Source organism: Sarcophilus harrisii, chromosome 2 (genome assembly GCF_902635505.1).
Source record: "Sarcophilus harrisii chromosome 2, mSarHar1.11, whole genome shotgun sequence".
Taxonomy (NCBI): domain Eukaryota; kingdom Metazoa; phylum Chordata; class Mammalia; order Dasyuromorphia; family Dasyuridae; genus Sarcophilus; species Sarcophilus harrisii.
In genome coordinates, this window is record NC_045427.1 from 47,512,052 (window position 1) to 47,527,502 (window position 15,451).

At 33.9% G+C, this 15,451-nt stretch overlaps 1 protein-coding gene across 6 annotated transcripts in view; it reads right to left on the minus strand.

Annotated features, from left to right (window-relative positions):
* The window catches only part of ZC3H18 (zinc finger CCCH-type containing 18), an 85,807-nt gene that overhangs the window by 62,516 nt on the left and 7,840 nt on the right, over window positions 1-15,451 (minus strand). For all 6 annotated transcript variants that reach the window (XR_004231631.1, XM_031950154.1, XM_031950156.1 and 3 more), the window contains exons 2-5: window positions 14,207-14,823; window positions 5,002-5,086; window positions 1,186-1,334; window positions 750-842 (exon numbers count right to left, since the gene is read on the minus strand). Coding sequence is in view for 5 of the 6 variants with exons in the window: in XM_031950154.1 (XP_031806014.1) it covers window positions 750-842; window positions 1,186-1,334; window positions 5,002-5,086; window positions 14,207-14,809 (930 nt within the window). In the remaining variant the exon portion in view is untranslated. The remainder of the gene's footprint in view (window positions 1-749; window positions 843-1,185; window positions 1,335-5,001; window positions 5,087-14,206; window positions 14,824-15,451) is intronic.

Here is a 15,451-nt window from a genome sequence, read left to right on the forward strand (position 1 = left end):
GCCCCTGATAAATTGCTAAATTTGGTTTCATTTAAATCAAATATAAAACTAGTAATAACTCATCTATATATTATATATTTGTATATTATAAAGTTCAAATATTTTCCTAACTACTTTATAAGATGTTCTATCACAATTTCCACAGACAGATGAAATGACTTCTTTATGGTCAGTCACAGCTAATTTTAGAGCTGGAACTCAGACCTTTTGATTTCAAAACCTTTGCTTTTGCTACTACACTATGTTGCTTTAAAATATTAAGTAAATCTAATTTCTTCTTCCATATAGGTAGTCTCAGGCCTTTTCCAGGAAATGAGACCATATAATATAAGGAAATCTTTAAAATTTAGGAATATATTATTTATCTATGTTTCTTCTTAAAAAACGAAACAAAACAAACAAAAATCAACAGCAAAATAAAATGAAAGATATAATTAGGACTATAGTATTTAGACTGGAAGAAATTTCAAGATCATCCATTCCAACCCTATATTTTACATATGGGTAAACTGAGGCCTAAAGAGGGGAGGGAAGTGACAAACAGGTAGTAAGCAGCAGAAGCAGGATTCGAACCCAGGTCCTCTGACTCCAAATTCGGATAGCATGAGTCCACAGAAGTGTGAAAATAATTTCCAGTGTCTTTATTGTGTTTCATTTCATTCTCTCTGGATCAGATAAATGCTAATAATGGATTTTAGGCAATGAAGAAGACCGTATTTTTCTTTTCAGGTTTTCTGCTGTCCTTTTACCTCCTTTGCATGCCGGAGTCCTCTCTCCCAGGCACTCTCTGTTGGGGGTTCTGGAGGTGGTGGAGGCAGAATTTCATCAACAACTGGTCCACCCTAGTAAAAGAATGACCAAAAATAATCAAACAAATAAATAAACTTTTACTGGATTCCAGAAAATAGAGATGACAAATATAGCCATAAGTTATCCAAACTGCATTATAACCACCTTTATAAATGGCATGTCTAGGACCACTGACAAAGAAAACATGCATTTGAAAACATTACCTAAAGCTGTAAAAATGCCTTCTTACAACTAGAGAAATCATCAGATTTAAGTTTAAGAACACTAACAAATCTCAAAATTTCTTATTCAGTTGGTATCAAAACAATATTTTAGGTCTGAAATTTATTCCTATCCTACACTTCACAAGGCTTTGATGAAAAGAGAAGTTCCTACCCAAGGATTGGCTGGCATCAATGGATGAGGTCCAACAGGCGGTGCACCATTGGGTGGAAAAGGGTCTGGTTTTGTGATCAAAGAATAATTTCCTTTGTCATTCACTCCAGGATGGATAAACCTACAATTCATCCCCCATGTACAATGACCTATTAAAACATAAAATCAGGTAAGAATTTGTTCATATCTATTTTTTAAAATTCTACTAACAGTTCTGTATAGAATAAAGAAATTCAAGATACTATATAATATTTCATAAATTCCAAAGACACAAACAATAACTATTCCTTCCTTTTTAGTTAAAGCAAATCAGTTGGAACTTAAACTGATTTTCTTGCATGAAATTAGATGAACCTTCAACTGGAAAACAATACAATTAACTCAGACATGTCTTTTTTAAAAAATAATTTGTTCTTACAAATCGGCTCTTAATCATATATTCAGTTTGAAAGATAAAAAATATTCATCAAATAGACGGTAAAAATTATAAGGAATGAATTACATGTTTAAGAAATTGAGTATTTGAATAGTATACTATAAGTTATACCTTCAATATGGACAATAAAGTTAACAAATATCTATTAAGAACTAGGCACTGTGTTAAGCTGCTTAGGGCAATGGGGAAAGAGGGGAAAAAAAAAAAAAACCCAAACTACACATACCCTTGCCAATGGGAAACTTAACAGACAAGGTATGATGATCCACTTATATGCAGATAATCTGGAAGAAAGATACCCCATTTCTCCTGCTTCAGCACAGTGTTATACACATCTGACCTATGACCATCAGCTTAAGCAAGCTGTAAAATGGATAACAAAAATAAAGATGGCCCTGAAGCTGGGAGCAAAATGATTTGTTTAAATGACTTACAATATCAGAAATTGGCTCAGGAGTATTTAGAAAAAAAAAAAAAAAAAAGATACTTTATCATTGAGCCAGAAAAAAAAAAAATTCAAGGTAGCATAAGGTATGCCTTCATTCTGATCAAATAGAGCCAAACCCTAAAAACAGAGACTACAGTGAAAGTGGCTAGACTTGGCCTTAATTTATTCAACTTTACATTTCTTAAATAAAAAGAAATCCTACCTAAAAAAATTGCTCAAACTCTACCAGTATTTTAATCAGCTACAACAGCTTGTTTTTAAATACTTCCACTGCAATAATTTCTATGATAGAATAATTCTTTACCAAACTGCCATTTTCAAAGTGAATACTGCTTAAAGATATAATCTTTAACTAGGTTTTCTTCAATTCTTTGGTGCAACTGCAACTTGTTAGGTTAACTCTTGTCCCCATTTCCCACTTTTCCTCCATTAAGCCTGAATGAGAAAGAGTTGATTTTTAAAAATAAAACATTAATAAAGACAAAAAAAAAAAAAAAAAAGTTGCAGAAGCTGCTAAAATAAAACCATACATTTTCATATATACTGTTGTTCAGCTTTATTTGACAGTAAGCCAAGGAAAATGATAAAATTAAGTAACTAAATAATTCAAAGCTTTCAACAACCATTTTCTATCTTGTTTCCAATATCTTAATATTCAAAGATTCTGATATCTTTAGGAATGCATACAGTGAAACTAAAGAAATCAATTCCATGGCTATACTTTTATACAATGTGTATACAATACAAAATGAAGAAAAACTAAGCCAGCAGTGGTGAAAATATAGGAAAGAACCAATACGGTGAATGGAATTGGTCCACATTCTACAAGAAGCATACATTAAAAGGCTAAAATATGACAATGGAAATTTTTTTTTAAATGTCCAATTCACTCATGTCTTAAATTCAAAGAAAACTATATATGTGAAGTGAAGGTGTTTAAATATGAAGCATTTTGTAAATATCTACGAATCATGGCTATTTTTGTTTAACTTTTATTTAGGATAGTCACCTCAAAACTAAATAACTATTTCACAGAACTACATAACTTAGTGTGACTACAAATTGTAGAATTTTGTTGAGTAATTGGGTAAATGAAATAAAGCAATGAGACTTAAATATCTTTGAAGTTCCTCTGTGCTTTTTATGTTATTCCATACGATTCTTGAGAATGCCTAGGTAATTTGTATCTGAATATGCGGTGATGCCTCACATGCATTAAGGAATGAAGTTTTCCAGATGACTAAAGCTAATCCTTTAAAAAATCAATTTATTTCAGTAACTTTTGTTTTCAAAATACATTACACTACCCAGCTTACTTAAACAGAATATGCTGAATATAACAAAGCCATATTTGGCTTTTTCAATAACTCAGGCCATCATTATGAATATAAATTATTGTTCTGTGCTGTGCTGTTACCTTTAGAATTTACTGAGCTGTATAAGATTATTCTGTGTCTCTAGATTAAGTAATTCTAGGCTTCTCTATTCTTTTATGTGGGGAATTCTTTGGTTCCCGAAAGCTGATATAGGGACCACTTCTTCCTAAATAAGTTAATATTCATTTATCATCTTATACACAATTTTTTTGCCTGAAACATAAGGATTTCTCAATGATTATTGCCTCCCCATTCAAAGTCTATTTTCCCTTATTTATCTGTATTATAGAGTCGATCCTTCCAGAAGTTAAGACTTCCATAAAAGCCAGAGGACTAGAAGTTGTACTAGACCAAATATGAACAGATTACATCACTAATTTTAACTAGTTATAAGTCATTTCAGAGGAAGGAGCAGAGAATCAAAATTTTAGAACTGGAAAGGAATTTAGATGTTTTTTAATTCTATTTTTCATGATTCCAAAATTTTCTTTTGACTAATTTTCTTATTTAAAATTCTTAAACATAACTTTATTATTACAATCTACTTTAAGTTCTCCCACATGCAAACGAAATTAATCAAGTTTAAATCATGACATGACATTTTGATTTGGGAATAGCAATTAGATAAAGATCAAATCACCATTTGCATTAGGTACGTTTGAACTTTGATCTTAAAAACAGGAGGGAGAAAAGTTAATTTGGCATTAACAAATGTCAAAAAAGGGAGCAAGAAAGTAGGTTGAAATGAGAAGAAAAAAACATTTTACAACTTTGATAGGGAAGAATAAGTAAGATCATAGCAAATAAAATGGTCAAAAGAACATGATATAGCATGCAGCCTGCTAAACAAATTAATTTCAAATTCATAATGCACAACTGAGTTTCTGAAATCACAAATGAAAAAGCCTTTCCATATGAAAAACAAAAAGAAAAAAATAACCAAAAAAAGACACAAACACAAAATTAAAGTCTCTTCCCATAGTATCTTAAAGCAAGTTTCAAAGTAAAAACAGAAGATAAAAGTGAAGAAAACAGGTGTTAGTTCAGATTTTAAAGATAAAAATCTTCATTTCATAGAGAAGAAAGATCACCGTTTCTTTCTGAAGGCTGCTCCGCTTTGAAATCCATGCCGAGAATGTTTCTGTTGCATCCTGTTGAAAGGGGGAACCCACCTTATAGAGGTGGGACATGATCAAAGATAATACCTTCAAAATTTGGCCTTGTAAAAAGGGCCTTTCCTTATGAGAAGCAATTTTTTTTAAACAAAACATTTTTTTAAATAAGGCCCTGGTACTATAATCATTTCTATATTGCCAACTGTATGGTGGTTATTGTTAATCAATTATTTTATTAATGATCAGATATGGGTACAGTGGGATGTGGTATCAAGACACACAAGATTGTAAATAATGTCACAGCATGGACCCCAGAGAATATCAGATTCCAGCGTACTGAACACTGTTCTGCTCTCAATAATAAGTCACTCTCAATTTTGGGGGATGTAACAGGCTTTTACAAATGATGGTCTCAAGCCACCTGACTACACATACAATTACCTTTCATAAAGAATCGGCAGGTGGGACGAGGCCTCACCTTCCTATCACTAGGATCCTTTACTTCTCCTTCTTCCAGATCATCATCCTGAAACAGAGAATAAGATGAAGTAACAGAAATTCCAATGATAAAAGTTCCTTTTTACAACAAGCAGGAGAGAGAAATCTGGACAAGGTGCTACTGTCATGATGCTTATATATGGAAAAGCCAGAGGCAGTAAACTGTGGCTATTTTCTTTTTCAGTGTCCATGGATAAGATGCAGACTGGCCAGGAATCAGGAAGACCTGTTTCTGACACATACGAGTTGGGTGATTGTGAGCAAATCATTTAATTTTTCAGTGGTCCAAGCTACTCTCTCAAGACAAGGGTGGGGACCTAACAAGGTCCATTTAGATATTTATAACATCATTTGAGGGTCATAGAAAATTACCAACTTAAAGAAGTCAAGCATGGGGACTTGGTATCAAGCAATCAGTTCATCATTGCCTGAGGTTGCCTGAGCAGATGATTTCAGAGTCAGACATTCCCCACCCCTGCTCAAAGCCTACTTAAGTTACAGACAAGCTGTTGATCTATATTGACAGGTGAGTTCTTGATATTAACCAGAGAATCTCAGGTTGAGTTTAAAAATCAAACCAACCCCAACTATCTCCCCATGGGTAACTTAAATTTGTAAAGGATGAGAAAATTTGGCTAGTTAGGCAAATAAATGACTAAAGAGTTTTTTGTACTTCACAATTTAATCCATTTAAAGTCTGCACTGTATATTCCTCACAACTCTGAAGTAGACAGCAGAAATAGCATTATTATTATGAGTTTAATTGGTAATGGGACACATTTTAAAAGCATAAATATTTGTATGATTTGATTCTTAGGAGTAGGTATTACTAGGCTGTAACAAATTACCATCAAGGACTTGCATATGACAAGTAGAGTAAAAGTCATTATCCATGACATGCTTCATGAAAAAAGGAGGTTGGCTCATTACAAAGAGAATGAAAGTTAAATAGATAGGCATAAAACATCCAGAGAAAAGCCTTTTACATGCTGATAGCATGGATAATATTTGCAAAGCACTTAATGCAGTTTCTGGCACAGAGAAGATGCTTGGTAAATGTTTGTTTCCCTCTCCCTTAGCCACGTAAGGCAGGTCTTCTTTGGAGGATTTATGAAAAGACGGAAGAAGACAGAAGAATCATATAAAACGAGAGAATGTGGATAAGCAGTGGAAATATCTACACTGATGAAAACACATTCGTCAAAGTACTGAAATAGTAATATCTGTATTTCATCTATTCTGAAAATAAGACACTCCCTGAGCCCATTAAGTGAAGAACTCATATCATATCATGTAAATAATACAAAATTGTTTTATTATCGTCGTACAAAATATTTTCTACTTGATAAGATGTTATGGGCTTGTTAATTTTTTATGTTTTCTGAAAGTAAATTTTAAGAACAAATCAGTTTTGAGATTATGAAAACCTTATTTAAACAATTAAAATGAAAGATTTCTAAAGCTAATCTTTCCCAAGGAAGTTAGTAGAGGTCTTTTATTTTTATGAAAGCATCAAGTTCATACTGTTTATGGTAATTTAAGTCTATTCTCTTCCCATTTTCCATTTAGCTCTTTTTGAAAAAGATTATCTCATAAAATTATGTGATCATTACTTGATATTACATCTAATATTAAAGTCAATCTAACTGAAAATGGTTAGGCAGCATGATACACTGAAAAACTCTCAATGTATTTTATTAAGAAACTGTAACAGTCAATTCAGTAAAATTATAAAAAAAGTAACCTCAAAAGACAATTTCTTTTTTCCTTTTTTCACAGTGGAAAAACCTTTTTAGAAAGGTTTATAGTCACTTAACTCTTCCTGTTAGTCCTAGAAGGTCAAGCATAGATAATAAAATTATAGATAACTAAGTGACTTAGTTGACAGAGGACCAAACTTGAGTCAAGAAGACCTGAGTTCAAATGTGGCTTCAGATTCTACCAGGTGTGTGCCATAGGGCAAGTCATTCTGTACCTACCTCACAGGACTGTAGTAAATATCAGATGAAATAATATGTGTAGAAACACTTAGCACAGTGCATGGGACATGGCAAGGCCATGTGTGCTGTCGTATGCTTTCTCTCTCTCCCCACATACATTCATACATGTATATGTAAATATAAATTATTAAACAATATATAGGTATCATCATATTATTATATTAGACAATAATTTCCAAAAATGAGTACATGACAAATATTGTTAAGACCATTATGAACTGAAAACTCTAATGTTCTAATTGTAAATTCCAATTATGAAATTTTAAAATACAATATAACTAGATGAATTTTCAAATAATTAGTTCAGACTTCTAAGTTGTAGATGATTAAAGCATACTGTCGTTTTACTAATATAAATCTTACAATATGCATAAAACACTAGGAAAAGGGACACCTAAATCAAAAAAAAAAAAAAAAATCAAAACAACCAATTTACTTACTTAAATTACTTAAAGAACAATTTAAGCTACATTTAGTTTGTTGATTATTCAACTTAAGTCTTCCAAACAGCTGCCTGCTTCTCATAATCTGATAATTATCTACCAGGCATCAGAACCATACAATATGACCAAAATAACCAAAAGGCAAAGAAAAGACAATAGATTCAAACTTATCTAGCGAGGGCAGAATCTATAATAAAGAGTAATACTAGTGATCACCTCAGCAAATAAAACCACATTCAATTTTCTTTGAATTTGAGATTGATACAAAACATTCCCATAAGACAATGGCTCAATGGGATCCAAAAGAATAGCAAAATGCTGGCATCATCAAGAATAACAGAAACCTGACAATATATTCTCTTCTTTGTATAAAAAATCATAATAGATTCCACCCAGATAAACTGATAACAAAGATGCCAAAAACCTTCAGAAGATCTTAAGAGAGATAATATGAACAGAAGAATATTTTAACAGGTATGTAAAGGAGAGATAAAAAAAAAAATAAGACCAATTTGGAAAAGCAAAAAACTGAAAAAGAATGTAATTGAAGGATACAAAATCACAAATGAAATAGTGAAAACAAAAATGGGCTTGTGCATGAAATCCTAAAATATTAAAATGAAAAGATGCCCCTCAGAAATATTTCACATCTGGCCTCATTCACAAGTAGGGAAAAATCCTCACTCTACAATTTTTCTCTACCTCAGTTTTCCACAAAACAGGGATAAATAATAGCACCTACCTCAACTCACAGGGTTGTTTTGAAGATCAAATGAGACAATATGTGCAAAGTATTTTCAAACCTTAAAGTGCTACATAAATGTTAGCTATTATTAAATGGCAAGCTTAGGACAAAAAAGTTCCAATTCACAATGCAGACTACACATTTATGAAACTTTACCTGACTTGAAAATATGAAATATATTTTTAAAAGGCTTAATAAATTCATGGATAATTCACCTATAAAAATGATGTGAGCCAGTGGAAATCTAAGAAGATCCTAAAAGACCTTATGTCAAAGAATTTGACCATGTCATGTCACATTATCCCCTGTAGAATCCCCATCAAAGAAAGAAGGCTGGCCTGGTTGGACCGGGACTCAAATCCTTCATTAAAATGAGTCTCATTCATGAATCAGTTTCAATGATTCTTTTATTCCTTTACCTTGCAATCAAAATAATTCAAAAGTTTGCCATAAATAGAAAATTTTATCATGGGAAAAAATGAGTGATACAAAGCATTAGTAAAAAACGTTGGTTCAAGTAAAACATGTTCAAAGAGTTTGATATATGCCTTGATGTCATAATTAATTAAAGTAAAGACTACAAAAGTGATGGGAACAGAAAAAGGAAGCGAGCAGTTTACCTGCAATAATAACCTATAATTTAAAAGGACAAATAGCTTGATGTGTGTGTATGTCACCCTAACAAAGAAGTACTGGTAAAATAGGGAGAAAAAAGACAAATTCAAGTCACTTTCTAGAATTAACACAATTAATAAATACTTGTAGTTCTTCTAGATCCTGAGATAAAGAAACAATGAAATAACAAGACAAGATCTCCTTTGGTAATGAAATCTCTATGTTATTCTTAAAAAGATTTAAGTGAGATGACTGCTAACCAAATCAACCAAAACCTTCCTGGATGCTATGAATATGCGCTAATTAATTTTTAAAAAAGATAATCCAAGTATAAGATTTTTTTTCTTAATTTGGAAAATTTTAGACAACCGACATATCACAGCATAAAAACGTTCATTGCTTCATGTAATAAATATGTAAAAGTCATTATGTCATTCAAAGCCAAAAGTATTTTACAGTTTTTAAATGCTGGATCCTGTACCAAACAACTAAAGATTTTGTACTGATTTTCCACTTATTTCCAAATACTAAAGCAGTATAGAGTAGGCAAAATTAAAGAGGAATGAAAAGTCAATACTGGCATGTTTGAAAAAGAAAATATACAAATAAATATCAATGAAAACTGACCTAAAAGGGACCAATACCCAGCAATTGATAACAGGTTAAATTTATTATGGGACACAAGATTTGAAGGAGGAAAGAAAAATTTAAAAATTGGTCCTTCATACAGTATTATCCCAGGATAATATGTATTTTTTCATCTTGGTAAGAATTCATAGTAGACTATCTACACTATCCCATCTATTCATCTTTGAATACATTGTGAATTGGTTAAGACTTAAGAATTATGGCCTGTGTTTGTGGAAGAGGATTTATTTTGCTCTCTAAAGAACACTAGTCCTAAATGAGAGTGAAGGGAAACAATACACTGTAATGAGTACTTTGTCCTAACTAATGAAATGGTCAAATAGGAACAAAATACCACTCAGAAAAATAAATAAGCAAATAATTCGGATTAAATCCCAGTTCTCATTCATTTCCTATTACAACAGGAAAGAAGACTATTATATTTTAGGAAGATTTTTCAATATGAGTAACAATACAAAGGTTTTGTGGTTAACCAAAGTTTAGTGCACAAGAACATCCCATTTTTGTGACATCATTTTATCTGAGGTTTTACGATATTTAGAATTCATTCAGTAGGGATTGCAGAATTAGAGTGGGAACAGACCTCAGAAGTCACCTACATCAACCTTCTTTTACAGATGAGAATATCTAAGGGTCAAGGACGTTGAGTAGCCAAAGTCACATGGGCAGTGTCTCTGTGGAAGGAATTCGAATTAACCAACAAATATGAAGGATCTACTCTATACCAGGCATTTGGAGATACCAAGTAACAACAAAACAGTTTCTTAATGAAGGATGTTTACATTCTATTGGAAAATGGAACAAGATCAAAGATTCACATGCTTAATAAATGTATGTTAATCAATGCAAATATCTGCATGGGAGCTAAAAACAAAAGTGATATTACTTAATGAGGGGAAGTCTTAGCAGCCAGCAGCAGATCAGGAAAGGATCCAGTGTAGAAGGCACTAAAGCGAAATCTTCAAAACAGGCTGGGGTTTCTAAGAGGTGAAGGTAACAAATTTGTAATATGGGAGATAGTGTCAAGGTGTGGAGATGGACAATGGAATGTCACATATGAACAACAATAAGAACACCAGTTGGTTGGGTCTAACATTTAAGTGGGAATGATAGATAACAACAGTTTGAAAGGAAAGTTGGACCAATGTAGTTGACCCCAGATGTAATAAGGAGCCACTGGGATTTACTCTATAGGGAGACTAACACAATCAGATCAGCATTTTAGGAAAAACATTTTGGCAGCTATATGGAAGAAGAAAGACATGAGGCAGGGAGAGGCTTTATAATTGGGCCACTGTGATGGTCCCAGGTGAGAAGTGAGAAGTGCCAGACCTACTGTGGCAGGTACTAAGTAGAGAAAAGGAGATAAATACAAGAGATATTGTAAAGGTACAAATGGCAAGATTTGACAAATAGCTGGTATGTAGTACGAGTAAATTGAGACCATCACTAAGGGAGAGACTTGGGTAACTGGAGGCACAATGGTATTATATAAAGACAAGCATTTATAAGCTTCTTATTATTTGCCAGGCCTATGTGCTAAGTATTTTACAGATACTGTTTCATCTTATCTTTATTAACAACTCTGGGAGTTTGGTGCTATTATAATCTCCTTAGAGGTAAGGAAACTGAAGCAGAGAGTGGTTAAGTGACTTGCCCAGGGTCACACATCTATGGAGTATCTGAGGCCAGATCTGACTTCACATCTTCCTGACTCCAAGACTCTCTCACTACTTCTAGCTGTCTCTACTATGAACAGAAATAGAGAAATCAGAAGAGAAGAGGGTAAAGGTTGACATCATCATGTTGGGGCTAACGTACAGTGTGTTTGACTATGGCTAATTAGTTGAATATGAATGAGCATGGAAGGCTCTAGCATAGGGTGGATATAGATTATCTGTGAACATTTGGAATAGAGATGTCTCTAGATTTGCCCTTCTCCCATTTCCTTTGCGCTACTGAGGGACAGTGCCTTCTTTGAGGTAAGCATGCCATGCTGGGCAGTTGTATGCCAGCATCTCCCATGTCTCACAACTGATATCAAGTTCTTCAGAGAGACCTTGAGAGTATTTTTTATAGCTTTTTTGACCTCTAAGCATTGGGTTAAAACAGGGGAAAAAATAATGAATTGTTGAGATTTTTACAAGATATCCAGTCTGACATGTAGGACTGAGAGAGATTAGAGAGAGAGAGAGAACTTGGGAGTCACCTGCATAGAAATAATATAAATAAGGAAGCTGATAAGGTCACTAAGGAAGAAATTTCAAAGAGAAGAACACCAAGGACAGAGGCATGATAAGGATGATAATCCAGCAAGAGTCTAATTAATTAAGAGAGGTAGAAGAACTATATGAAAACCTAGACAGCAGAGTGTCTAGGAGACTCTCTTTCTATCTAGAGAGACTATCTATCTAGGAGAATTAAGTTAATAGTGTAAAATGCTATGGAGAGATCAAAAAGGAGAAAAACTAAGAAAAGGCAATTAAAAATTAAAAAAACAAAACAAAAAGATTAGGTAATTATTGATAAATGTGGAAGTGATCATCATCAATCCAAAAGAGCCAAATGGAAAACAGCTAGAGATAGAGAAAAATGGAAATTAAAGCACCAACTGTAACAGCTTTTTCTAGAGTTTAGCTGCAAAAAGGAAAGGAAAATATGACAATAGTTTAAAAGAATGATAGGATCTAATGATCCTGGGGTGGTTTTTTGATTTATTTTAAGAATGAGTGATTTATAGGTAGCAGGAAAGAAAACAGAGGAACAAACTGACAATTAGAAAAAGGGAATGAAAGATTATGGAAACAACCTTTGGGGACCACAGAAGGGAATGAGAGCAAAGAATTGGCTTTGTTGACTCAAGGGGACCACATTTCATAAACAACTAGAATAAATGAGAAAAAAGGGACATTAATGATATTAGGAATGTGAGAAAGAAGAAAAGGAGCTCTCATGACCTCCACTTTTGAATTTCAACTGTAAGCATTAGGAGACAGAATAGTAGTGAAAGTTTTAAAGAAGAGAGGTTTTGGTACAGATGCTACAAGTGACATAAATTCATTTAAAGAGAAGAAAAATGAGACCCCAGTTGAGATTAACTCAAATTTGTAGCAGATCCAGTGAGCATGACTGAGTGACTTCTTTTAGTTACATTCAGTGCCTAGTGAATAGGAACAAAGATGGTACATAGTGGGAGTAATCCAGGATTAATATGTGGGAAGGCATGAGTAGGGGTAAGACAAGGGAACATGGTATTTGAGAGTAGAAGATCAAATAGAATACTATTGGTTAAGTAAAAGGTTGAGGATGGGAAGGGAGGAAAAGTGTAGCAAATACAGGGGTCATGGCTTAGGAAAGTACAAGCTAGGAGTAAAGCAAAAAGAGACATGGAATGATAGGAACTGTAGAGTTTTTGACTGACTTTGAGAGCAAGAGTGTGCTCCTCTCTGTGTGTGGTTGAGGTGGAATGATGGCTAGATTTGAGGAACTTAAGGTCTGAGAGGGTAGAGTAGTTGAAAGAATATCAATATGTACTTCTAAAGTCCTTTAGTATAAAAACAGTAATTCGAGATTGAGAGAACGTCTGAGGCAGGGATGGAGTTTTTTGAGAAAAAAGAGATTATGACGTGTGATATAATTGCCACTAGGCTCCACATTGAGTGACATAATTGGATAGAGTGGACTTCAAAGGAGGAGAATGGGCCGAGTAAAAATGGAAGAGAGAGAATCTGAAAATGGGGAGCGTTCTGATCATCCCTGCAGGACCAGCATGTGGTAGATATTGAAGAAGATAATGGCCCTGGAAAAGAAGGCTGGATCCTCTGCCTCTAGACCCAGTGCTTTCCTAATGCACCATGCTGCTTCCCAGTTTCCAAAAAACCTCTTTTCCCTAAAACATAGTAGCCTTCTGCTCTTTGGAAAGTATAATCCATTGCTAGAGGCTTGTGAGACATGAATATAATATTAGAACAATTGACTTTCCTTATCCAGGTTAAGGTTAATTTACTATCTATAATCCAAACAAGCAAGAATAATCAAAATTACTAGATCTTCATTAAAAAACAAAAAACAAAAAAACAAATCTGATAATCCAAAACTGACACTTGAAATAATTAACTTTACTCTTTTTTGTTGACTAACTTTTAGTCAAATCCAGCAGATAGTAAATTAGCTAAATTTGAGTTTCAAGGCATTTTCTTTCCCATTTTTACTGTACTATATGGCATAAGCAGCAATGATCAGTGAAGTTTACTAAGCAAGGTACTATGAACAAAACTGATCCATGACCATTTATTTTTCAATTCAATTATACAATCTGACAAGCACCACGTCATGCTTATTATGATTAGCCAAGTGACTAGTCCGGGAACATCTTTTATAACATTTCCTGGACCATTATCATTTTGCAATGGCATCCTTAGTACACTATAATTATGACATATTAAACCAAGTCCTATAAAATGATGGAACCCCAGCGAATCACTTTTTAATAATATAAACTGTTTCCCCTACATCTTTTTGCCTAATGTCACATTTCAGATCATCAATTAATGACATTGGGCAATGCAGTTAATGTGTGTGTATACACAAGCACAAATTTATGCCCAATACACAGAAAATCTTGTTTATTTCTTTGGGAATGGGCAGGAATGCTAAAAAACTTCAAATGTATATTAGTTTTCAAGGCCTTTACTTACATCAATTTCTCCATCATCTATTTCTCCATCATCTTCCTCTTTTTTTTTCTCCTTAAGAGATTCTGGGTGTTCTTTTTCCTCCCCATTTTTACCACTGGATTTTTCTTCTTCCTCTGGAGTACCTTCTCCTTTCTCGTCCTCATCTTCTCCACCAGCCTTCTCAGCCTCATCCTCTTGAGCAGTAGTTGTGGGTTCCTCAGGAACCTCCTCATCATAATCTAATTCATGTTCATCCAGTTCTCTAGTGACTGAAGAGGCTTCATCTCTAAGATCATTTGTCCTGTCTTCCTCCTCCTCCTCTTCCTCCTCCTCCTCCTCCCGACATGGAGAGTTCTTAAGATCTCTGCTCTGATCATTATTATCAGAGTCCTGAGATTTGGTTTCACTTAATCGGTCCTCCTCATCTGAATGATTTTCCTCTTCACCCTGACTCAATGCCCTTGCTGCATCTTCTTCCTCTTCCTCCAAATCAGTGCCCCTCCCACCCTCTCCATCCAACTCGCGATCAGACCCACTTTCTTTTAGAATGTCATCATCTGAGAGCTCTTGCTGTTCTTCCTCTGGAGATCCAGGATCTCGATCAGGGCTCTCACACACATCCATCAGTATCCTCTGGTCTACAAAAGAAAAGAAATATATACATTTACCAAATTCAACACAAGAAATAAATCTTACTTCTTAGCTCTCCTGGCCTGAAGGGGAGAAAGGGAGTGTGTATCTTTCTCCTTCAGCTGACTTGTAGCCTACACATTTTCTACAATTTAGACTCATTCCCCAGACTACGGAATCTATGCTCCCTAGGATTATATATTTAGAACTGAAAAGGGACCTCAGCACTCCCTAATTTTAGAGATAAGGGGACTGAGCTCAGCCCAACCTTAGGTCTTAATTGGCAGAGCAAGGATTTGAACCCAACTCCTTTGGCACTCAATCTAGATAACTATCACTACTGTACTATTTGAAAAGAAAACAGGTAATTAATTTTAAAATCATACAGATCTAATTAAGAATTATAAACTAATGTGATATCTGTAAATGACTTGAGATTTTTAGCAATGACAATTTAAGCGAATTATGTCAAATGGATAAGATCCTTCATATTCTAAACATGTTACCTCCCTGAACTCTACTTTCCCTTAAATACAAATGCAATTTAAAGCAATAGCTCAATGTTACAATTATGAAACATGATTTCCCCCCTTTTAATTATAACAATTACCAGGAAAAAAAAAAGTCATTAAGATC